At 37.3% G+C, this 26,459-nt stretch overlaps 1 protein-coding gene across 2 annotated transcripts in view; it reads right to left on the bottom strand.

Moving 5' to 3' along the window:
- The window catches only part of Strn (striatin), a 93,364-nt gene that overhangs the window by 6,269 nt on the left and 60,636 nt on the right, over positions 1 to 26,459 (bottom strand). Inside the window, exons 5-17 of one of the 2 annotated variants that reach the window (XM_057766463.1) lie at positions 25,369 to 25,536; positions 23,792 to 23,927; positions 19,168 to 19,303; positions 15,807 to 15,917; positions 13,100 to 13,186; positions 12,491 to 12,634; positions 9,062 to 9,198; positions 8,150 to 8,325; positions 6,139 to 6,186; positions 4,734 to 4,855; positions 3,452 to 3,619; positions 1,513 to 1,653; positions 418 to 525 (exon numbers count right to left, since the gene is read on the bottom strand). In XM_057766463.1, the coding sequence (XP_057622446.1) occupies positions 418 to 525; positions 1,513 to 1,653; positions 3,452 to 3,619; positions 4,734 to 4,855; positions 6,139 to 6,186; positions 8,150 to 8,325; positions 9,062 to 9,198; positions 12,491 to 12,634; positions 13,100 to 13,186; positions 15,807 to 15,917; positions 19,168 to 19,303; positions 23,792 to 23,927; positions 25,369 to 25,536 (1,682 nt within the window). The remainder of the gene's footprint in view (positions 1 to 417; positions 526 to 1,512; positions 1,654 to 3,451; positions 3,620 to 4,733; positions 4,856 to 6,138; positions 6,187 to 8,149; positions 8,326 to 9,061; positions 9,199 to 12,490; positions 12,635 to 13,099; positions 13,187 to 15,806; positions 15,918 to 19,167; positions 19,304 to 23,791; positions 23,928 to 25,368; positions 25,537 to 26,459) is intronic. The other variant, XM_057766454.1, reaches the window with a different exon arrangement.

The raw sequence follows: 26,459 nt of genomic DNA, 5'->3' as shown, positions 1-26,459 counted from the left end.
CACAAAACAAATGACCTGAGGGTTTTCCTATACAACACTGAATCAAGCTGTGTAATATTGAACAGAACATAGCTATTCGATAACAGAACAATTTAAAACAAAATGTAATAACCAGCCTCTGCTTCCAACCTGTTTCTATTAATACTCCTTATGGATTGCAACAGATCATTTTTATTGGTACTTAGGTTTGTGGCTTTAGAATATGCTATCTGCTCACTATTAAACAAACTAAAAATTATATTCTATAACACAGTCTCAGCAGATATGAGTGGAGAAAGTGTTTCAGGGCCTATTCTGTGACTATAAAGCTTCCATTAGACACCACAATTAGCATATTAGTAGGTGTTTATTGTTTTAGTTTCTTGCTGCTGTTGCTGGTTTCGCTTCAGCACGACACAGTGCTTGGGAGGCTCTTACCTGTATTGTTATCATAGAACTTGATGTGCCTGTCTTCATGAGCAGTGATGCTGATCGGGAGAGTGGGATGGCTGATGACTCTGTTTATTTGGCAGGAAGAATTGGCTGCTAAAAAGGAAAAATTAAAAATCAATACAAATTGGTCCAAGTAATTTTTTTTCATACAAGGAAGATATAAATACCTAAACAGACAAGAAAAAATAAATAAAATGCAACTTTAGTCTGGCTGTGGTTCAGTTATTCTCTAACCACTTCTCCAGCTTCAGTGTTGTAAAACGAGCGAGCATTGCCTAAACTAAACCACACTGGCATATTTACAGCTAATTAAAAGTCAGAAGTTCCTTTTCTACAGCCTGCTATGCATGGATGTCACCTAAGACTTGACCTAGAGTCACTGAAGACATCTACGTCTACAGATTCTGTGATGTTTGCTATCATAACAGAGTTCTATTGGCTGGGCATGGTGGTCCACACCTTTAATCCCAACACTTGGGAGGCAGAGGCAGGAGGATCTCTCAGAGTTCAAGAGCAGTCTGCCTCATCTACATCTAGGTCAACTAGAAATTCACATTGAGATCCTATCTCAAAATAAAAACAAACACCACCAATATGCAAATAATCTTCAAAGTTAAATCTCAGTTCCTTCTAATACGGAGTTCTTTTCATAGAAGCGTCAGAATGAGGGCTCTGGACTTGTTCCTCTTTGCATCATAAGGGAAAAGACCATTATCTTGCAGCCCACCAGATTCTGAGCTTTTAAGGAGCATACTAATAATTGTTGTATACTATTTAAGAGTTTTCAAAGAGGTTAATTACTATATTCAGCTTGTTATTTCGATATACATACAGAAAAATGTCACATGGTTACGTGGAATAAGTTCTTAGGGTGCAGTTTTTCTGTTGTTTGTTTTGTTTCAGTGGCTTAGATTGATGAAGTTTAAAACAAAGTAAGTTTTTTTTTTAAGTAAATGTGTTCTCAGGTTTGGGCTATAGAACACTTTATAATTCAAGTATTCTTCATAGTGACTTGGGCAGTTATGCTTCTGATTAAGTTTAAAAATGAATAGAGAGACTTTTAAAAGTTCGTATACATACTTGAATCTATATTGGATTCTAAAGTGAGAATTCGCTGCTGTGTTTCCATGTTAAAGATGCTTGTGTATCCTTTGCTGAATGATGCTACCATATGGCTCGGGTCACTGCTCACTAGATCCACAGAAGCAGGGATTCCCAGTTCTAAGACAGAGATATTCAAAGAGAATGACAATTAAGTTTTACTTGAGAATGTACTCAAAATGCAGCAAAACAAAGTATGATTTACTTAAGTAAATCAGACTTAACATTAGATTAAGTTATTTTACAACTGTTCAGTAAAGAGCATTTCTTTTGTGACATTTAGCCTCAGTCTATTATCCTTACCTGTTAAATGCTTTCTACCCATTATCCTGCTAATCCATTCATAGAATGCAAACTTATTTAGAAAGAAAATGAAAACATATGGACCATGAGTTTTATAGCTTCCACTTCCATTTCAGGCACAGAATAACACAGTGGGAACTCCGTATTTTAAAAACTCATCTTGAAGAAAAGAAAACAACAATAACAAATCCATTTCAGGCTGGAGTGCAATAACAAATCCATTTCAGGCTGGAGTGCAGCTCGGAAATACCACGCTTGCCAAGCATGGAGTTAAGATTTCAAAGTCTAAGTGCACATTATGACTTTGCTGAAGAATAAAGGTGTTCTGTGGCCTAGAGTGCAACTCAATGGTGGAATATTTCTCTACCACACAAATATAAAACGGTATTATCAGGGGACTAAACCTGGAACTCATTTATACGGAAAACAGAATGATAAAGCCACTGTGACAGCATATTCCTTATACCCAAGCACTTGGAAGTAGAGGCCTTTGAGGTCGGCCTGGACAACAGATTCAAGGTGAATCTGGGTTATATAGCCAGGCACTGCCACAAGAAAACAAACAAATAGAATGGTAAATATAAAATAATCTGTTTCAACACCTAACTAAAGCAAGGTAGTAATTCAAAACTGTCTAACAGTCAAAAAGCGAAAAGCAAGAAAACAGTACACAATCAAATGATCAACACTGAAACAGAAGGGACCCACTTCCACTCGCCCACAGGAGGCTAAAACAACGCAGAATGACACCATCAAGAGCGAGTGAGGATGCAGTGCGCATGGACCTTGCACCGCTTCAGCCCAGCCTATAAAGTGCCATGAGCACTCTGGGAACAATGTTGGTTATTTCACATAAGTCACCAACAAAACACCCATCCTAAAACACAGCAATTTTACTGAAAGGTCTCTGCTTCCCATGATGAAACTTTATGAATGTTTATAATAAATTATTCCGAATAGCCCCACACTGGAACAACCTAAGTAAATACCAAGAGAGAAATAAATGAAAACTATAAATTTGTACAGCAACTTTGCTCATAACAGCCTCAGTGTCTGTCTGTCAGGAGATAGATGAGTAGACAAACTGCAACTTAATATGATACTTAATATAATACTGTCACATAATAGAGGAAAGAAACGGGCACTGGATCGCACAAACGTTACACTGTTGAAAAGCCAGACTGCTATTTTATTGTGGTTCAGAATAGACAAAACTAATCTATAATGAAAGTAATCCTGACCAAGAGGAGCCACTGGCTGGGAATGTGTAACAGGGACTGACTAAGGACACAGAGCAGCTGAGAAGAAAGGGTCCAGCTCCAGACCTATACCAGCTCCGGGACTACACTCGCTCCCCAGCCGCATGAGAACACATCCTTAACATCGGTAATCATCACTGAAAATAAGTTATGTCTCAGTTTTTTAAATTTAAACCCCATTTTCTCATCAAATGTAGTTTTAAGAATTATATGTGCATTGAAATGTCAAACAATAATGTTGCTACATTAAAAACCTTAGAAATTTATAAAGTCAAGTTTATAGAATCATTTGTTTGCTTTTTCAGAGTAGGATATTTTACAAAATATCTGGAAGTGTTCGATTTGAAGGACTGTACCTTGGTTATCATTAAACACACTCAGTGCTGGAGCAGCCTCGGCTGTATTCCATAAACGAAGAGTGCCATCTGCTGAACAGGACAACAGGCGCTGGTGTGCCGCACTGTAGGCCAGCCCCCACACGGCATCTGTGTGGCCCAGCAGAGGGCCTCTCAGAACAGAAGGATCTGTGTAAAACAAAGTGCAAAACCAGGAAGAAAAAGCGCAAAAGCATTTAGGTTCCACTGTAAACATTAAATAGAGCACCCAAAAATAGTATAATACAATCTTCCTAGTTTCATTATTCTTCTGAAATACTGTCGGAATTACAAGTAGTTTTCGAAATATACAAATAAGGTTTGGAAATACTAAATTAGAATGAGGAAGCCAGGTATGCTTTCTTAAGAAAGCTCTATTTTAATGCTTATTAAATAAAATAAGAAGAGATTTCTGTTTACTTTAGTTTGGTAGTGAAATTAAAATGTTTTTGATGGCAAACATGACATGTTAAATCATTCTGCATTAACTCAAAACTTAAAGCAGCCAATTTCTAAAGAATTTTACAAGAGAATTTACGGTAACATCTAGAAACACAGTATAATATGAATTCATGGCAAAAAAAAAAAAACTGCTCTTAAAACCAAAGGGCCTGTGTGCATGCGTGCATGTGTGTGTGTTGAGGGTGGAGAGAGGACAGATAGACAGCTTGGGTTTATTCTGGAACTCAGACTGACCTGGAACTCATTAAATAGACCACACTGGTTTAAATTCACAGCAATTCTCCTACTTCTCCCTGCCAAATTCAGGGATTATAGACCTATGCCACTAAACCTAGCCGAAAGGCCATTCCTTAACCTTTGAGGCCCTTTATAAAAAATATTTTGGAGGCTTGGACTTTAAAACTAATTAGCTTCTTCTATTTTCCTCTAATAACTGAGCAAGGGAATAATGCTAGCATTCATTCACCTTTAAAGTTGTTTGCCAAAAAACAGTAATGAAATATGACTACAGATGAGTTGCAATGTTTCAAGTAAGAGACAGATGTCTAAACATGAAGATAGCAAGTGTCAACCAAGCCGTTATTTCTGTCAATAAGACTGCATAAATGAACTCTTTTCTCAAGAACAGCATGTTTTTTTCCTTTAGCATTAGGATCTGTTTCCTGTATTTACAGGAGTCCTTCTGAATGAGATAAAGACATGCTTCTCTCTTTATTAGTTTTTTAAATACATAATTTTACCCTTAATATATACTGTGAAAAAAAAAGACAACATTGTTTCAGAGCTTTGGTGAAGCACCTACCATAAGAGTCATAGGGATCGATATTGGGGTTGGTGGTGTTCCAGCCCTGAATCAGTCCGTCCGTACCCCCACTGTAACACTGCTCGCCATTGCTACTCATCACCACACACAGTACCGGACCTCTGGGACACCAAAGGAATCAACAGGCAGTTAACTGCTATCCTCACACATTAACTCTACAATGTAACTTGTCAAAATTTACAATGTACTATTCATTTTTCTTTGTTTGCCAGACCAAAGGTTAGGAAATTGAGGCCAAATTCATCTAGTAGTCCTAGTATAGTTCTCAAGCTATGAATGCTTTTTACATATTTAAAAATTAAAATAGCAACACACACAGCAAAAACAAAACCAAGAATATTACATGAATTAATAACCTTAGTTCAATCCCCAACAAAAACCAAACCAAAAGCCAATAGAGGAAAAAAAAAAGAAAAAGCTCAACAGAATATGGTCTGCTAAACCTGAAAAAATATTTACTTTTTCATCCTTTACATTTTGTCAATTTCTGTGACAAATGAAGTGAAGACATGCCTCTCACACGCAAGTGAAAATGAAGAAAATACATAATAACTAGAGAAAAATTCTTGGTTAAAAATACAAGTGCCAAACCAGGTGGTGGTGGCACACACCTTTAATCCTAGTACAGGCAGAGGCAGGCGGATCTCTCTGAGTTCAAGGCTAACCTGGTCTGCAGAGTGAGTTCCAGGACAGTCAGGACTATTACAGAGAAACCCTGTCTTGAAAAACAAAACAAAACAAAAATACAAGAGGCATGTGTGTGAGCATACATTACTCAGGAGGAAATCCAGGGCCTCATGCAGAATGGGCAAGCCTTCTATCTTTAAGCTGTGCCCCCGCCTCAACTTTGAATATTTTTACGTAGACTATGTTTAAGATTTCTTTTTTAAATGATTTTTACTTTTTATTTGTATGTGTGGCTGTATGTCACTTCTGCACAGGTGCCCACAGAGGCCACAAGAGTGGTGTCGGATCACAGGAGCTGGGGTTACAAGCTGCTGTGAACCAGGAGGAGCAGCAGGTGCCCAGTGCTAGCTTTTCTAATACTCAAACCAAAACACCTTGGCTTCAGTTTATAATGCACATGCACACCAGGATCCCTACTTGGTATTTACATTATCTGCACATGCATACCAGGATCCCTGCTTGGTATTTACATTATCTGCACATGCACACCAGGATCCCTACTTGGTATTTACATTATCTGCCAGTTTCTTTCACATTTATAAAAAAAAAAAAAAAAAAAAAAAAAAAATTAGCAAATAAAAGGGCCCCAGTACTAAACAGAAAAATTATTAAAACATTTAACTGAAAGAACGTATAATATTCCAATCAAACCGCATTATAAAGATGGTGGCTTAAAATAAAGAAATCACAAACTTACTTGTGAGCCCTAAACGTATAGATAGGCTCCACATCGAGAGAAGTACTCCTAAACCAGAGAGAGAAGATGTTTAGGTGTCGCACATTTCAGTAGTGAGCAGCATGACTAAGTCACAGCACAGTGGTCAGAAATAGACCCCATGACAGTAACATCCTCAGCCTCAGCACAGGGACTCTTCTGACCCAATTATACCTTTATGTAGACAAACTCCCACCTCAGCAGGGGCACTTTGTTAAACAGCCTCCTCACACTGTTACAACTCGTCCACTAGTGTTACACGGCCTCCTCACACTGTTACAACTTATCCACTAGTGTTACACGGCCTCCTCACACTGTTACAACTCGTCCACTAGTGTTACACAGTCTCCTCACATTGTTACAATCATCCACCCCCTCATCCAGCCTCCATCAGCAAGGATCCTTTCACTGTGTGACTCACAAGACTACTACTAAGTACAACAGATGTAACACAGCCACCACAGAAGCTATACTGCTTGTACAAGAAATTGCTGCCCGGTTTCAAAGGCACCAGTAGGTAGCATCAGTGCTGAGACTCACATAGGACAGGCAGAATGCTGGATGCAGTCTGAGCATGGGAATGGGAATGAAGTCAGCAGAGGGGTTATTTACTTCTTGAATGTGCTGTATCTTTGCCTTTCTGATTCTCAGGTCACAATATGCTGGTTATGATAGCTCTGGTTCCAGCTTAGTCACATGGACTTAAATGTAAATGTCTGATTTAGCAAAGTAGCAAAAACAAATTAGTAAAATATCTACACAATAAATAATAACCTAGTTACCTCTGAACTGAATGACTTGAAAAAGATAATGTATACCTAAAATTCCTGTATACCTAAAATGATGTAGAAAATGGTGAGTTCTTGCTTTTAAGCAATGTCTATGATGAATCTCGGCTATTAGGTAATGCAGTGCACTCAGAGTCTGATGATGTGGGCAGTTTCCACAGAATCAAGGACAGACATATTAACCTTCATGAAAACACAGGGAAGTTAAAGTACTATTTGCTGAAATCCTGCCATGTGGATTGTTCTGGCCTTGACTTTTTTTTTTTTTTAATATTTAGATTCTCAACTCATGTTGAATATTTGATACTATCTAGAGTTTTCTGTTTTATTTTAAATATGAAATGATTTGAAGTTCTGAAATGATAAAAATTTCCCTGCATTATATGATATAACTGGAAATTTTCACATTCTGAAAATTACCCTTTACAGCCCATGTTTTCTCTCCCATTGGAGAAATTGCAACAGTGTGAGGAGGCCTCATCAAGTACACCTGGTCAAGCTTGGGGACTAAGGAAACAGTTTATAGGACAGTGTGTCTATTGACATTCATACACCAAGACAAGAATGAACAACTAAGCAAAGACAACAGTAGCCCTTAGTTCATACAAACCCCTTAGAACAGAAAACTTGCTGTCAAAAAAAAAAAAAAAAAAAACACCTAGCCAGGCGGTGGTGGCGCATGCCTTTAATCCCAGCACTCGGGAGGCAGAGGCAGGCAGATCTCTGTGAGTTCGAGGCCAGCCTAGTCTACAAGAGCTAGTTCCAGGACAGGAACCAAAAAAGCTACGGAGAAACCCTGTCTCGAAAATTAAAAAAAAAAAAAAAAAAAAAAAAAGCTAAGGTCATAGAAAAATCCCTAACCACATCTTCACTTTGTAAATCCAAACTCTGTAAATAATGGACCAGAGTGAAGTCAAAGTTTTGATAATTCTGATGTTCCTACTTATATCTCTTTACATTGACAGAATCTTCATTACAGGCAAGAGGCCCCACTTATAAATAAAAGCCACTTAAAACACTTATGCATAAGGACTGTGATCAGCAGTCACAAACCCTTGGGAACCATCAGAGATTTACCTGGTAAAAAATAAAGAACCTGAAGAGAGATATGGAAAATATAACAGAAAATTATTTTAAAATATTATGTCTTTTCCTATTAATAATTTAACTTAACCTTAAAGTAAGTAAAATTAGAATACTCTCACTTTTTGGCTGGGGCTGTTTTCTGCAGATTCCACATTTTCAGTGTATGGTCTTCTGACGCCGTTATTAAAACAGGCTCGATGGGGTGGAAAGCAAGGGCTCGGATGCCATCAAAGTGACTTCTTAATGTAAACTTAGGATTCCACGTCTTCCTCAAGGCATCTTTATTATTTGCTATCTATTAAAGAAACAAAAAATCAGGTTGGGATAGCTGATTCTCAAAACAATATATCCTTTTTTTTTAAAGACGTATTTATTATGTATACAGTGTTCTGCCTGCATGTATCCACCAGATCTCACTACAGATTGTAGTGAGCCACCATGTAGTTGTTGGGAACACATAACAGCGATTTTTCTTGAGGGGAAAAAGTGAGTTTGCATTAGAAGGAAGTCAAAGTCCCATTAGCTACTGGGTAAAGTCTTCATGGTTTAGGCAGACAGGGCAAAAATATGTAATGGGAACTTCTAGTCATTATAAACTAGGTAATTTGGACAACCTCTGTTGGAAGGATAAGTAGAAAAGAGGTAAGCATACATATGTGAAGAAATTAGGGCTACCGAGCGGAGCCCGCACTGCAGGATGAACTAAGAGGCAGGACAAATGCTGTTGGTAAGACATAACTTATCACAGGTGCCTAAACAAAAAACACAGCTCACACTTTGCAATGGGAAAGAGAATTCCAATGCACATGCTATACTGACCCCCAGATCTAGGTAAAGCCTCCAACTTTAATCTCCAGGTTATTTAGAAAATGCCAGCTAATTTTTATATCTATCTTTGAAAAATCGGAAATTAAAACTAAACCAAGATCCATACTTGTGAAAAAGTTCTTAACCTCTGACATCTTTTTCTATAAATTTAGCTATTAATTTTCAAACATAGTAACGGCATAAAAAAGAAAACTGCTACTTACATCATAAGCTAGTGAGTCTGCTTCATTGGCCACTGTAAGGCCTGCCAATTCTCCAAGCCCCAGTTCACTTTCAAGGGCTTCATCCGCTCCCATGATAAATGACTTCCCAGAAGAAGGCGGAAATGTCAGTGCTTCCACTGAGGGGAGACAAAGCCGAGTTACACATACACACTTCACAGCTATTCTTGCTTGCTTGTATTACCTTTCTGATAAGAGAACATGGACATCTTAGTTTGTTCTACTTTTGTTTTCGGAGCCTAGGCTGGCCCAGAACGAAGGCAATTCTCTTGCCTTGGCCTCCTAAGTGCTGGAATTACAGGCCTGAGGGCTACGTACCTAACAGTAATCTTACATTACTGTTAGGCAATTCTCTAAACAGTGGAATTATGTGAGTAGAAAAATCCTAAAGACTGCTTTTTCATATATTATCCTGCTAACAGCATCATCTAATTAGAAAAGTAAAACAGAAACAAATTTGATAATTTATTGTCCTTTCCTTGATCATTATATAGAAAATGGCATAATTATAGTAAATTTTCTATTTGATATTTCAAGCTAATTACTCAAATAATGCCTATCAATGACAAAGTATATTAAGAAGTAGTACTTGCTATACGTTGAACACTACTGATTTCATTCAAAACAAAACGGTAATTCTGTAACCTCAAATACTGCAGACATTTCAAAATGAAAACTATACAATGTGCTTATCTGAGAAAAATTAATACACAATGTTAGAAGTTGCGATGACCTCTGAGAGTGAGACAAGTGACCAGTGGTCAAAGAGGTCACATAGGAGGCTACACCTTGGTAACGCTCTCGCTCCTGATCTGGGGGTGATGGCTAATTCTGATGTGATGACTCAATGAGCTGCTCCCATTTGTACACATGCCTTCCGAAATCATTTAAAGATGTTTTAAAGTCCATTTCAGAACTTTAATAGATGCCTACTGTGCTCTGAGACGGAGCTGTACTGTGTAAACAACTCGAACTTCTTAGTTTGTAACTCTGAACATGGCACTTCAATCTTTCCAACAAGTATCACTGAAGGGCAAGTAAAAAGCAAAATGCTAAATTAAGACTTTATGAAAGAAAACTATTCCAAAAAGGCTCCAGAGCTTGCCTTTCTTCATTGATGAGAAACATTTAAGATGAATTTAGCAAGTCAAAGGATTTGCTAAAGAGATGTTATCTTTTAACAAAGAAGCGAGTTAATTATATCAAGTACAGCAGACTTAAAAGTTGTTTTTCAGTGCTACAGTTAATCATGTTTATTAATAGGTACTTGTTGAACATATTAAATCATTGTTATTTGCTGTTAAAAACAGAAGTGGTCTGGGTGTGGTGGTGCACACCTTTAATCCCAGCACTCTGGAGGCAGAGGCAGGCGGACCTCAAGGCCAGCCTGGTCTACACAATGAGCTCATTAGCCAGGGATAAACAGTGACAAAGAAAATCACTGTCAGAATAAAACAATACAAATTAAACCATTATCGAGCCACATGTACATAGAAGTGGCATTAATAAAAATGGGCTTCAGCTGCATATTACCTATGTGTGTCTAGGTATTCAGCAGGTGTTCTTTGTTTCTTATGTTTTTCATTCCTAACATTTTCACACAAATGACCTTGTCCCTGAAACAGAGGCTCCTGAGACTGATCACAGCATGGGTTAGTGGTAACTAATATTCTAGAAAGTCTAGTCAGTGGTCAGAAGAGAAAGCAACAGGGACATCACATCTCTAAGTGGGCGGGCATCCTGTTCTCTCTGGCCTCAGAAGTTAAGAAACAGGTTACAGTGCTTTGGGTAACTAAACACTGCTGCCCCTAATTAGATTTTAGAAAACTAACTGGAATTCAAATACTACACCAAGTATGGAAGCTTTTCTTGAGAGCTGGGTAAAGATTCTTTAGTGACAGGCAATTAAATATTTAAGCAATACTCTCTCCCACACTCTTCAACCCTAAAGCAGGGACAGAATTTAGCTCTGTTTGATAGGGAAATGCTCTATCACCAAGTGACATTCCAACCGTGGACTTTTTTCATATTTATATGCCATAGAATTGTACTGTGGAAAAGCTAGTAACATCCAAAAAACTCAGGAGAAAGGATTTTATTTTAAATCTAAAGTATAATATATAGCATTAAGGCTGAGCTTGAAAATGATCAATATATGATTTTATACTAAAACAAGATAGAACTATTCTACACGATGGCTGTAACTATCATGTTAAAAATACATGCAAGTGGATAAGGACTTTTAAAAGGAAACAAGGAAACAGGGGAAGCAGAAAATATGAAAGCGGGAGGTTTTCCTTCCATTTTGTTGTTGCTTTGAGACAGGGTCTCACTATGCAGCCCTTAGCTGCACAGAACTTGCTCTGTAGATTAGGCTGACCTCAAACTCTCAGGAAACTGGTTTTCTCTGCCTCTGAGTACTAGGACTAAAGCATGTTGTCACCATGATATCCGGGGTCCCTTCATTTTTTAAATCAATGACAAATTAAGCATGCTGACTTTTTCCTCACCTTCATTTCTGTTTATTCAGAATATCTAATACATCATAACATCAAGTTCATTATCTAAAAACGATAAGGCACATTATTGTGAATTATTTTATTAAATTATAACTATAGGTTTTGACAAGGATAGTCCAAGAAAATCTCATAAACTGTTGTCATCCTGAGACTCCTTCAACCATAGTAAACCAGATGACCATGTCAAAAGATGTTTTTTATTTATTCACGGTTCGTGAGTTTAAGGAAAGAAGCATCAAAATCCAAAAAAAAGTAATGATTAAGTAATGAAAAAAATGGGAGCAGGCATGTTTAAGGCTTTTAAAAGTCAATGCAAGATCACACAATTTTTTTTAGCTTGGTGTAAACTTTGTAACAAAAAATACAATTGAATTACTATTCTGTGGGGATTGCATTAAAAATATAATTACTTAACAAAATCTTGTACAATGGTGTTAAGTTTAAAATAAATGTATTGGTCACATATTAGGGACAAACTCGTGAAAATAACATGAACTTTGGTACCAGCTTTCAAATGCAAAGGCAGTAATAACTATAAACTTAAGCTTGGGCAAATTGCTGTTCAGGTAACTGGTTATCTTTAAGCTCTACCTTAAAACTGCATGCCATCCATCATAGGTGTGAGTGGACAGAACTTCAGACTTGCAGCATTATGTTGCCTTTCAAAGTGAACATTTAGTACCAATTTTCAGACTCAATTTTCTCAGCCTTGGAAGGGGGCAAGTCTGTTACCTCTCTGTTATCAGTGAATATTCTAAACCAGAAACTAAGTCGACCCTTCCCCCAAATCACAGACGAAGCTGGAGTCAATCCCCACTGACTGAAGAAAGTGGCTGTGTGCAGACAGAGTGAACTCTAAAGCGCAGATCCTGGCTATGGTCCAGGTGCTCACCTTCATCAGCCCTGCTGATCTCCTGCTCAGGAAGCCTGGAGCTGCTGGGTCTGGAAGGGGAGCCAACAGATGGCTGCAATGAGGGAAGTTCATCAACATCTCTCAAATTAGCAAGCATATCTTGTAGTTTTGACCTATTGGGCCCTAGCCAAAAAAGGGAGGGTAGAGGAGAAAAAAAGAGAAAACAGAATCACTCATTTCATAAAAATTGTATAGGAAGCTTTTTCACATCTGTCAACAGTCACCTTTAAAACGTCCTACTAGATTATCAATTAGGAGCAGCTATTTTCGAAATTTTCAAATTTTAAGAGTTTATTATTTCTGGAAAAGAGTTATACTTAACTACATATTTTTTGTAAATTAAGTTAATAGAATCACTACATGAAAAAAGAATGTCATGTCCAGTATGTATCATTAAAAGTCATACTTATCTACAACAAAACCAGTGACTATTGGTCTAAATGAAGACAGACAAGCAGAGATCAGGAACCAAATGTGAGCTCAACTGAACAATAGCACTCCTGCTGTTTACATTAAGTTACATTCATCGCCTTACATTCTGCAGCTATGGACCCCAAAGTGACGTCTCATGCCCTGTTGGTCACTTACCTGGGCTTTGACTCTTCATTCTCCCACATCCCTGTTTTGACTGTTTTATATAGGATAGAGGCTGAAACAGATCTTCGGTAGTTTTTCCTGTTACAAGTTTAATTAAGAATGGGAAAATCTTACCCATAGTCCGTTATGGAATTTGCTATACCAGCAAAGAATACAACTATTTCTAAGCAATTCTAACGAATTCCTAGAAAAGTTTAAGACAGTATGACTGGAGTACACCATTTGACTGGATATACTTACACTAGACCAATTAAAAACAACTACAAGTTTACAGTGGGTAGCAGCTCAATTAAAAAGTGTATCTGGTAGCTTATAAATTAATGTTCTGTATAACAATTCACAGCTTTACTTCATTCTTCTCATCATAGCTCTTCACTTGTCCTCACACTACTGTTTTAACATAATAACAAGTGAGAACGGTAAAATGTGGGGGCCTTAGTCTACATGCCTTATCTTCATGTAAGACATTCGAATTTCTCCCCCATATAATTAACACTTCTTTACTTAAAAAGCCCATGTGCTATATATTTAAATATGTATCTCAATCCCTAGGTGTAAAGAATCCAATTGCTTCTGTTAAAAGGAATACTATTCCAGTCAAATGGTGCAAATTCTACCCACAATGTAAGAGTAGATGAGTTGGCAACCCTTTTTATATTGATCTTTTTATATTGCAAGACACTCATTTTATATCATAATGTCCCAAAGAAATATACCAACACTGATTTAATCTGGAAACCATTTCTAATGTATGATATACAAATTTTCCTCAACATTTTAGTTTAACTGGCTCAGAAATGGTTCTAAAAGTCATAGCAATTCATGTCAATATATTTTTTAAGTTTAAAGTTTTTAGAATATTTGAAAAAAGGGATGAAGCGGTTTTGTTTTAATGTTAATCTTTCTTGTTCTGATTTTATCTAGTTTGAGGTAACACTAAGTGATCTCATCTTTCAGTAATTGTCAAAACTGTGTTAACATCAGTAACGGACATAGACTTTTCATTGAATTAACAATTTAAAAATTCTAAGATTTTCAATAAGTATCTAACGGTTTTAATGATAATTATCAGATTGTAAAGCAATGTCTGCCAGGAATGACTGGTCTTGATATGTTTTGCCATAATTAAAAAGTAACAAGGGAATGCAGTATTTCCTTCCAGTCTTTTGCTAACTTATAAATCCATTTCTCACTAAATTTAGATTTTAATCTCATTTTGTACTATTTTCACATCTCAAAGAATGAAATTCCTATTGTGGTGTAGGAGGTCCTTCTGTTTATGTGTTGCTTTCGTTGGTTAATGAATAAAGAAACTGTCTTGGCCTTTTGATAGGGCAGAATTTAGGTAGGCAGGGGAAATAGAACTGAATGCTGGTAGGAAGAAGGGCAGAGTCAGAGATGCCATGGATCCTCCGCTGGAGACGGACGCCTGTTAGAATCTTGCAGGTAAGCCACAGCCGTGTGGCGATACACAGATTAATAGAAATGGGTTAAATTAAGATGTAAGAGTTAGCCAATAAGAAACTAGGGCTAATGGGCCAAGCAGTGTTTTAATGAATACAGTTTCTGTGATTGTTTTGTGTATAAGCTAGCCAGGTGGACGGGATGAACAAGCAGGCCCTCTCCTTGCAACACTACTGCCATGAAAGAGAAAAGCCATGTTTATCATCTCAGTGAGTAGAAGCACAAGAATAGTTTAATCTTACTCTCCCACAAACATGCTTTGTTGTGGTTTTGAAATGAGGTCTCCTATACCCTGGGGCGGCCTCTAACTCTTTAGTAGCTAAATACGACCTTGAACTCCTGGGCCTCCTGCCTCTACCTTGAGTGCTGGGACTACAGACACAAGTCACTACACCCAGTTCAGGAAGTTCCAGTGATGAGCCCAAGGCTTTGTGCATGCAATCTAGGGAAACACTCTGCCAACTGAGCTACACTGCAGCCACTAAAAAGCTGTTGAAGAATATTTTTATCAAGGTTTTGTGAGGATTTATATTTCCATTTTATATACTTAACTAGATCTATTGAAAAGTTTTTCATTTGCATAATGAGTTATATGATCCACAGGGCTATAAATTTAATTCTGGCTTTTGCTTCTGATGTAGTATACATTTTATTGAAAAGGGAAAAAAAGGTAATTGGTAATACTGCTATTAATTAAGCTGGGTAAAACATTTACATTAGAAAACAGACTCATTTAAGTTATATGTCTGACTGTGTGCCCTGTACAGCATATAGAGACAAGAGCAAATGAATTTCATGTTGTGAACACATACTATTCAGGGGCAGAAATTAACTTCTTTTTGTCTCAAGATCTGAAAGTATAAGCAGGAACTTTGGTGGACTGCCGGCAAATCGAGTTTAAATAAGATTTATAAATTGGCACTGGAAATAAACACCCTTGTGACTGAGCACACAGACCTTCAAAGGCCAACTCATCCCTATGTTCAAATTCACAGGCCGGCATTCGCATGAGGTTTTACACTTTTGTTAAAATTCCATATTCACATATGATTTTTGTTTAATTCACAGTCACCGCCACTTAATTTCAACCCCTGAGTGATGGCAAAAGGAAAGTAATCAGGAGCAGAAAAGAAAAGAGTAAGTAGTTTTAGGAAAACATTGAAAAAAAAAAAAAGAAACCTTGGAAGACAAAGATGCAGACTTTGAGTTTATAGATACAATGTTTTCCACTTACTCTTCACCCCTTTCTTCCCCTTTCTCTCCTTTTTGTACTGCTCCTTCAGTTTGGTAATTACTCCCTGGTCCACATTCCAGGCTTCAGGCACGAGACACTGATCTTCCTTTTCTAAACAAAGTGAGACAAACAATCTTTCTTCAATAAAATACCAAATACTCTAAATCAATGTCTGAAAGACACAACGATTTTCTTCATAATACTCAGATAGGTGACAGACAAAATGTAACAAAGGTCAATTCAATTTTCTAACTGACAAAACATTTCCCTTAAGAAAGACAGAAAAAAATAAATCTAGATATTTCATTAAGTCCAGGCATGTTATAATCATTTTCAATGTATTTCATATCATATGCATACAGTGATAGAAGATTATTATTAAAAGACTACACGGAATCATCTTAAATGGTCTTTTCCAGAGTTCCAGCCAGGGAAATAGTTATTAGTCATCGACAGAGAGGCTTCCTCCTGCAGCAGCTGGGAACAAATACAGAGACCCACAGCCAGACATAAGCAGAGAGTGAGAGCCTTGAAACACTCAGCCCTAAATAGGATGTTTCCATCAAATCCCTCCCCTCCAGGCTGAGGGAACCCTGCATAAGAGGAGGCTGAAAGAGTGTAAGAGCCAGAGGGGATGGAGAACACCAAGAAAACAAGGTCCTCCACACCAACAGATCAAAGTTCATACGAACTCACACAAGCACAGGGTCTGCACAGGTCTGCACCAGGTCCTCTGCCTTTAGTGTTTCTATAGGACTCCTGAGTGTATGAGCAATCACTATGCCTTCTTTGGGCTCTTTTCCTTCTCTTTGTCTTGTCTGACCCAGATGTGTTAGTTTTGTTTTATATTATTATATTTTATTAAGATATAAATCCTTTTTAGAAAGATAATTATCCAAAACAAGAAAAGAAAGAAAAAAGAGGTTTATGTTTTGGGCAGGTGCTACTGATTTGTTGAACAATGCTAGATCCACCAGTGAGTACCAGAGGAGCAGAAGTCTTTACCTACAAGACCCAGGACATGGAAAGTACTTGATCAATCTATTTGCTGAATTAACATTGGGATTACCTGAAATAAACCAGAATAAAAAAAAATCTATTTTTAAAGTAATTTAAGTTTCAATCCAGTTTAGTAAAGTGTCTGATTAGAGAGCTGATGTAATATTAATCAGCAGTAGGAAGAGTCTATTCTTCCAGAAGGACTAGCCAATTTAAAAAATGCTGATTTTGGGGGGGCCAAAGACATGGCTCAGAGGTCAAGAGCACTGGTTGCTTTTCCAGAGGTCCTGAGTTCAATTCCCAGGAACGACATAGTGGCTCACAACCATCTCTAGTAGAATCTGATACCTTCTTCTGGCATAAAGGCATGCATGCAGATAGAGCACTCATAAACATAAAATAAATAAATCTTTTTAAAAATGCTAATATTTGCCAAGTCTTTCAAATTTTTTATTTCATTATTTGAGTGTGTATATGTGTGCGTGTGTCCTATTCCCGAGAGTTGTAGCACACACGTGGGGTCAGATGACTGTTTGCAGGAGTAGGTTCTCTTCTTCTACTATGTGGGTTCATGGGACCAAACTCAGGCTGCCGAGTTGGCAGCAAGCAGTTTTACTTGCTAAGTCATCCTGGTAGCCTTAAAGACAGAACAATGAACTGGTTGCTCTTAAATCTTGAAATAATTTTATCTGTTAAAGGGAAAAATTGGTCTTCTTATAGTCTCAAGGGACTCATAAGAACAACACTCACTATTGTAATCTTAGCTGTCCTGGAATTCACTATATGCCCCAGGTTGGCCTTGAACTCACAGAAATCCACCTGCTTCTGCCTCCCAAGTTCTGGAATTCAAGTTGTACATCATCATGCCTGGCAGTTAAAAAATTCTTTTCTTTAAAAAAAAAAAATGAATAAATCAAGGCTAGGAGCTGGACCGATGGCTCAGAGAGGTTAAGAGCACTCACTGCTCTTGCAGAGGACTGGAGCCTGACTATCAACACCACATGGATAGACCACAACCATCTGCAACTCCACTTTCAGGGGCTCTTGATGGAGGAAGGTCATTGGTTAAATAATAAAGAAACTGCTTGGCCCTCATAGGTTAGAACATAGGTGGGCGGAGTAAACAGAACAGAATGCTGGGAGGAAGAGGAAGTGAGCTTAGATGCCATGCAGCTGCTCCCCAGGGCAGATGTGATGAAGCTCCGACCCAGGATGGACGTAGGCTAGAATCTTCTCGGTAAGCGCACCTTGGGGTGCTACACACATTATTAGAAATGGGCTAGTCCAGGTGCGAGAGTTAGCCAAGAAGAGGCTAGATATAATGGGCCAAGCAGTGTTTAAAAGAATACAGTTTGTGTGTTGTTATTTCGGGGCATAAGCTAGCCAGGCGACCAGGAGCTGGGGCGGCAGGAACACAGCCCGCAGCTCCCTCAACAGGCTCTGATGCCCTCTTCTCTCTTCCTTGGGCACCAGGCATGTACATGGTACACAGATACACGTGCTGGCAAAATACTCATACAGATAAAATAAAATAAATCTAAAGACAAAAGTTTAGATAAGATTCAAGGCCCAAATCTCCTATCAACTGAGAGTGTCTACTTACACTCATTAACAGACCTAGCACACAATCACACTGAATTAAAGTGTACATACACTGGTGCACAACAAGTACCACTGGGCTGCGGCTCTTTGGTTAGAGGGGAAGTTATACGAGGGAGAATCCAGCTGCCTTTGCAGAACAGACAGTACCAGGTGCGCCTGCAACAAGACTAGCAAGGAAAGGCAGTCCTATCTGTGCTGACATGGGATCTCTCCGCAGAAGACCTCACCGGGCACAGTGCACTCTAGCCCAGCTCCTGCACTTGGGAAGTTGTTACCTAAAACACCTAAGTAATGAGAAATAAGCTCAGGCAGAGAAGGCAGAACACAGACCTGCATGTTCTCCTTTGTTTTCAAACTTTGGCATAAACTATAAAAACCTAAAGAAGCATAGAAACTATAATTTTCTAACATAATTTGTTTTATGTAGACGATGTAAGAAATAAGAAAAATAAATTCCTCTATTACATCTTCATACTCAAGTTTCCCCCAAAATCTAGATCAGCAGGTTCTATTTGTCTGAAAAGAAAGCAAATTAGCCCGTTTTAATTCAAATTCTTTTCATACCATATTCCTTACATATTAAAGGAGGAGGAGGAGATAATAGTTACATAATCTTCCTTACAGGAAACCACACAACCTAGACAATCACTGACGTGCAGCATTTCAGAATCATACTGTTTCCAAAACATCACCCTCCTGGCAAAACATGAATTCACCGCATTCACTCAGACCTCTGATTGGACACAGTATGCTTCCTTACCCCAGTCTGTTCCATCGCCTGCACTTCTAGATTCGCTGTCTCCGTCCTCTGCTGTGGCAAGGAAGTCGAACTCCTTCAGAGCTTCCTTTGTGTCTCCATCTTCACTGGTGTCAGGCATCGCTTTCTTCCGAACAATCTAATCAGGGGGAAACATGTCAAACTAAAATTAGTAAACACTACTCATTTAACTTAAACAAAAGAGACACTATCCCTTTGTAATTAAGTAAGCAAAGCAACTATTTCCTTGGGAATGTATTTGCTATATTAAAAAAAGAAAAATTGCAATACTTTACGCAGTAAAAAACACATTATACCCACCCCATACAGGGTTTCTATGTAGCACATTGTATTTTTTAAAAACAAACATTGTTAAAGCAGTAATTTAAACTTTGTTCAAGGGTATGATAGCTTACTTAAACTGATATAGATAGATATAGATCTAAATGGATAAGTAAAATTTGTACTTAAATTACACACATTCATGTTATAAGAGCAATTAACTAACATTCCTTAGACACAGTCTGTGCAGTCCTCAGACATTCTGAACTAACCCAAACAAGACACATTCTTTAACTGTGAAATGTTTCCTGACTATATCCATGATAATGCAATATAACCACAATATACCCTCACAAGACCCATGTCACAACTACAAACTCAGAAATGAATGTCTTAGGAATCATAGAAACACTGTAAGGTTCCTACATTATTTCTACTGTCCTCGACTTCTCTAACAGCTCTGTTTTACTTCCTGTTGTACTATGGATCCCTGGGTAGTCCTGAACCTGAGCTGCTCCTGACTCCACAACACTGGGATGAGACGCATGCACCATGTGCCCAGCGTAGTTCTACACACATTCAGTTCCCCCTAAAACACTGAATACGCAGAAAGATATAACTCAGACTTGTACGAAACCACAAATCCAATAGTTTTAAAAGGTAAACCTAATAGGGAGGGTTGAGCCCAACATGCCTGTGCTCTATGGCAGTCTTCATTATCTTTGTGTATATAGAAACTAAACAGGAAAAATCATGAGATATTTAATGAGGCTGTAATTCTCTGCTTAGAGTTATTACTTAAGTATTACTCTAAAATCAAGAAATAGTACTTATAGTACTTCTCAATCTAACAATTAGCAAACCCATTAAGCACAAATAAAAATAAAAAATAACAAAACCCATAAGACAACCATAGCAGGTTCTGAACAGAGAGCCCATATTAAGAGATTGCTCAGCAATTAAGAGCACTGGTTACTTTTCCAGAGGTCCTGAGTTCAATTTCCAGCACCCACGTGATGACTCCAGATCCAAGGATTCCAATGCCCTCTTCTGGCCTGGCCCATGGACAGAAGAGAACACGTGTGGATGCTCAAAATAATGAACAGGCAAGCTATCCACATACATAAAATAAAAAACAGAATTAAAAAACAAACAAACAAACAAAAAAAGAGGCACCAACAGGCTACCCTACCCTCACAATTCCACATATAAATGCACCAGTTACTTCTAAAGTTTTCATGTCTCCATTTCTGACTGCTAGGGGACCAGCTTGCTTCAGAGGAGCCATCACTAGCCTCAAGATCAAGCGTCCTTGTTCTCACTGCCTAACAAAGGGGACAGGGAAAATCCAGAAGTAGCAACCAGAACTTCAGACATCTCAATGTCTTATATGTTTTAGATGTCTCAGAGTATTTTGGGTTCTAGTTATTACTAAACATAGTATTAAGTCACAAAAGCAACTCGTAGGACAAACATGTTTCTAGACCTTAAACAAAATGAGATAAGCACCAAGTGTATCACCATCGTTACAGATCATGCCTATCAAGTCTCATTTTCAACAAACAAACTGAAGTCCTGTGTTTTCTTATGTATTTCTTAGGTATTAAAAAAAAAAGAACTGTGGCTGCCAAATGAATATATGATCAGTAAATAGAAAGGGATAAAATCTGTAATAGTAATACTTCCCTTCCCTGCATAGGAAATTTCCCACTTAAGAAATTAAGGAGAAATGAATAGCAATGGAGACCATCACAGAAATGTACAACTGTATACAACACAGAGATCAACAGGTTGAGGGGAATCCAGTCCCAGTGGGTACATCTACATCACAGCTCCTGCATCTATGGCAGCTGGGGTAGGAACTGTAGGAGACAGAATACTAGCAAGTCCACTGTGAAGCAGATGAAACAGTCTGTCCTAGAAATAGCTGCAGACAGGACAAGAACAATAGCAATGACATAGGACATGTTAACATAAAAGGGGGGAATTTTGCCAAGTTCCACCCCAGAAGCAACTATCAACGGCTGGGAGGAGAATTAACCTCTCCCAGGATGAGCCCCCTTATTGGTTGCTCACTGCAGAGTGGTCAACTCTGAAAGCACATATATACAAACAACAAAAAGAGATCCAAGCTGTGTTTGTATATATATCGTGATACATATGCATACATACACATACATGCATACATTTATGTAACAATAACAATTAAAGAGAGACCATTAAAAACATAAACAAGGATGAAAAAGAAATGAGTTATAAGCTAGACTGAGTTTCAAGCAGGTTAGAAAAAAAGACAACTCTGAAAATCACTAGAATCCTAGTGATCCTAATATGAAAAATCAGTATTCCTTAATTACTAAGACAACACCTAACAGTTCCTAATTCCAATACTGTTTCCTCATTCTTGAATAAGGCAAATGTTTCAGCAGAAATTATCTCTTACACCGAAAGGAATAACATTTTAATGCATGTACAATTTCAAGATCCTAACTCTTCTAAGGTGATGAGGATGATATGCTGATGACGTAATGAGGGAAGAGGTTAAACAAAAGATGAAAATGTTCTAGATGGCAACACAAGGAACATGCAAACCCTGAAATCAAGCAGAAAAAAAGAGCAGAGTGTGCGGCCACAGAGACACCATGCACAACAGCCTAAATGTAGTCAACAGTACCTAAGAGCCGTATTTTCTCACTTCAAATTAAACTTAAAAAAAATTAAACTTAAAAACAAAACAAAACAGTGTCTCTCTGTGTAGTCTTGGCTGTCCTAGAACTCACTGTGCAGACCAGCATGGCCAAGAACTCATAGAGATCCTCTTGCCTGTTTCCAGAGTGCTGGGAGCCTCACTTTAAAATGTTTTAAAAACCTACTTGTTCTATGAACATTTTAATAGGACAAATTTCAACCAATTTCTCTGTATAGAATTTAATTCATTTCCTAAGTTATGTTTACCATTCTATATAGTGAAAGCTTTTAAGAATCCTTCTGACATGCACCTATCAGGCTGTGCCTAACATGAAAATTTACACAACACAATGTAAAACTTAATAAAACTGTTAAGAAAAATAACCAGTTGTTTAAATATCGTTTTCTTCATGGGCTGGTGTGCTGCATTTGCCTAGTAAACACAAGACTTGGGTTCAATGCCTAGCATGGGATAAAGATGAAGGAGGAAAGTATTTAAAGGTGGCGAATGGGTAAGTCTGTTTCCAACAGATGCACCTTCACACATACTCATAATAGCCTATGGTCTGTGCTAACTAGAATGCCACCAATAACTTAAGAATATTATTACATAAAAAGAAATTACATGGTTAGGAACTAGGAAAGCAAATGATTAGGCTACTGTTAGAAATTTTCAATCTGATCATTTAACACATTTTTAAAGTCAATTTATTTAGATTGATATAATTACCAACAAAGAAACATATAACACGAGTTATTTGCTACCAGGCAATGAATAAAGTTTTTTTAAATAGGAAAATGGTATTTCAAAACAATCATCACACCAAAACCCATAAGGAACCATATAACTTCAGATAATTAAGACAAAGAAAGAATGACAGGCATTTAGGCCAGCACACACTATTATAACTTGTTTAGTGAAGGGAACTCTGAGTGACTATCTGATATTCAATGTATCTATGACAGGGCTAGGATCAGCACTGTAAATGATTACTGCACTGAGAAAAGGCACACGCCTGGCTGAACAGAGTGAAGCATGTCTTCATCCCTTACTTTAAAGAGGAGAAAGAGGAAGCAGTGAAAGGAGAAAAAGAAATAAAGGGGAAAAAAGGAGGAGGGAAGAGACTAGAGAAGGAAGGAACAGCAACTTAGAGACACTTCTTACTGTAGGAAATGTATGGTTAAGTCAATAAACTTTAATAAAGATGGAATAAAAACACCTAGGAATTCTAAACAACTCAAGAAAGACATGGGGAATTCCTGAAATCTGCAGAAATTGTCTGTGCAGCAGCTCTCCTAAGAGACAAAAACTACAAGTCTCAGAGCTGATGCCAGCTGCCGTCAGGCACCACCATGTGTCCATCGGTTCTCCTGTCATAATTATCAACACCAGGGCATTGTTACAACATGCAGCATTCAGTATCTCTGCAGTTTTATGCAGATGTTGCCTTGTCTAATGAGTAAACAAAAGGTCTGAGTATTCTATGGGAAAGATTCTATATTAAAAATATTATTGAAATTAAAGTCAGTAATAAAAACACTTTATTTGCCCTAAATTCGTGAAAAGAATTTAAGTACTCAAGATGGAAAGGACATGGGCTTTTTAACATATGCATTATGGCACATAACATATTGGAAAATGAGTTCTCTAACTCACTGTTGAAGTATCAATGACACTTTTCTCTCTTCCATCAATGTCTTCGTCCTCATCTTCATCACTGAAATCTGCAGCTGCATTTTCAAGGAATTTGAAATTGTCCAGCACAGAGGCAGAATCTGTTAACTCGGATTTTCTGGTTTAAAACATGTACAACCATACTCAGGTAATCTTTCAAAACGTCACCATAAAAATTAATTGCTGACTGACTTTAGTAACTTATATTATATATGACCCCTAACTATAATATGACCTACACTGTTTCCCATCTATTACATTTCTGTGCATTAATTGAAAAAGTAAGACAAAAAGTATTCAAAGCCAGATGGTGGTGGTGCACGCCTTTAATCCCAGCACTCGGGAGGCAGAGGCAGGCGGATCTCTGTGAGTTCGAGGCCAGCCTGGTCTACAAGAGCTAGTTCCAGGACAGGCTCCTAAAGCCACAGAGAAACCCTGTCTCGAAAAACCAAAAAGAAAAAAAGAAGTATGCAAGCACTTTAGTCATCTTCGATCATAGCTGGCGAGAAGAGCGGCTCTAAGTCCCCTTCTGAGTGAGCACAGATTATCTTCATGTTAATATAATCATATATATATATTGTCTTAAGTAGCTTTGCCTCCATCTTTCTCTAGCCTTTCTCCTCTGTAACTTTTCTTTGACCTCTAATATAAGTATCCATAACTATATAACAAATCTACTGACTTAACTTAAAAGGGAAAAATACAACTAATTCATAGCATGCATATCTTGTATGTCTCTAAGGAGAACTGTGTTGCAATTTTAAAAGGTCCAAAGGCATTTATTTATAATTTTTTTTATTTTGGACCTTTATATAATTCTATATTTTTATATTTCAAACAACAGAAAACGGTTTCCCAAAGAAATTTACAGAGTTCAATCAACCATTCTTTTATCCTAAATATGTATTAAGACAAAGTCAACACAGACTTAAACATTCACAGAATCTTTGGGTTTTTTTTTTATTCAGTGAAGATTTATGACAAATTTCTCTAATAAAGAATAATTCTATTAAACTATTTATGTTCATTTAAGTAAAATTATGTCTATGGTCTGTGGTCTGAAACAAAAATCAAATATTTCAAATAATTTTTGAATTTTTATAAACTATTCAAATTATATGTATATGTGTGTATATACATATATATTTAAAATAGCTATTTCATATCAAAGGTAAGATAAGGTACAATATTGTGTTATACACAAAATGATTTAGAAAATATTTACTTTCTGATTTCTGTTTCATCAATAAAACATCATATTATTACATATCTGTATTTAATTGGAACATCTTTTGTAAGATTCTAACAGTGGTTAAAAAAGCTTCAAGATACTAAAATTTGTTAAATACCTCAATTTAAAGCAAATAAAATACCTTAAACAAAAATTATGTTCCTGAATTAAAATAATCAAAGGTTTCTAACTAATTGAAACTTTTATAACATTTAATTAACTAAACTTATTACTAAGTCACCCTTTAAAAGTTCAATGCCTTCCACACCAAAACTATTCAATAAAAACTGAAGTTACAGCTAAAACAATTTCCAGTTAAAATACTCACCCAATCATTGCTGTCTCCTTAACTTCAGCCTCTGTGCCATTTATAGCCGAGTCCTGGTTTTTGTCATCTTCCCTGTCAGTGACATCACTTGAAAAGCCCAACAATGCTCGCACTCTTTTGGATTTCACATCTAGAATAGTATCTGTGTAGCCGACCTCCTGGAGATACCTGCACAAAGACGGCCCTTACAATTCAGTCACACAGGAATTAGCACTGTAAACTTTAAAACGTAAATAAAAGTATTTCTTCAACTCACTGACTACATAGGGATCAACAGAACAGTACTATGTTAGAAAGACTTGCTAATAATATTCCAGCTGCAGATGGAGCTGTCTCTTGCAGTACCAGCCTCTACAGTCACTGAGAAAAACTGAAGAAGTATACAATAACACTATTCATTTATCCTAAGAAGAAACTGTTCTTCAGTGTGTTTCAGAGCACACTTTTCTTCTTTAGGAAGAATAGAACAATCTCCTCCCAAACTCTACCATCACTATTTTACAACAATGGCTCCAGTTGTTTCTAGCATTTCTTATGTGAAGTGTCATTAACTGAAATCTGGAGAGAATGTTTCTAATCTAACTGGTTTCTTTCCAGAACATAGAAAAAGATAACATTTTTCATAAGTCACTTGTAGAAGAGACATTTCTGTCTTGAGAAATTCTAAAACAAAATAGACAATTAAATTGTGGGGCATGAGGTATACAGACTCGTATCAGTGTGTGTAGTTCCAGGGAGTCAGAGGCACAGTAAAAAGAGCATAGCGTATGCAGTCATATCTAGGTCTTAAGTCCATTTCTGTGCAGCCTTAGTTTTGTTAAACTGTTTCTATTCTCATCAAGGAGTCCTAATACCACCCATAATATATACAAAAGCAACCAAGAGTCCTAACGTCAACTGTTGATAATAATTTGTTTTTAAAGACCAAAAGTGGTAGTGGTGGAACCAGAACAAAGGAAATGACATGGATATCACAACAGATGACACACATTTATTTATATAGCAGGTGTGCACTCTACCGAAGGAAACATGAAAACAAAAGTTGACAAGACAGTTAGTTTAAATTCAGCTTACTTCAGGTTTTCATTTTT

The sequence above is a fragment of the Chionomys nivalis genome, chromosome 1 (assembly GCF_950005125.1).
Source record: "Chionomys nivalis chromosome 1, mChiNiv1.1, whole genome shotgun sequence".
NCBI lineage: Eukaryota > Metazoa > Chordata > Mammalia > Rodentia > Cricetidae > Chionomys > Chionomys nivalis.
Note: the sequence above shows the minus strand (reverse complement) of the source record. Positions and strands in the feature narration are given on the sequence as shown.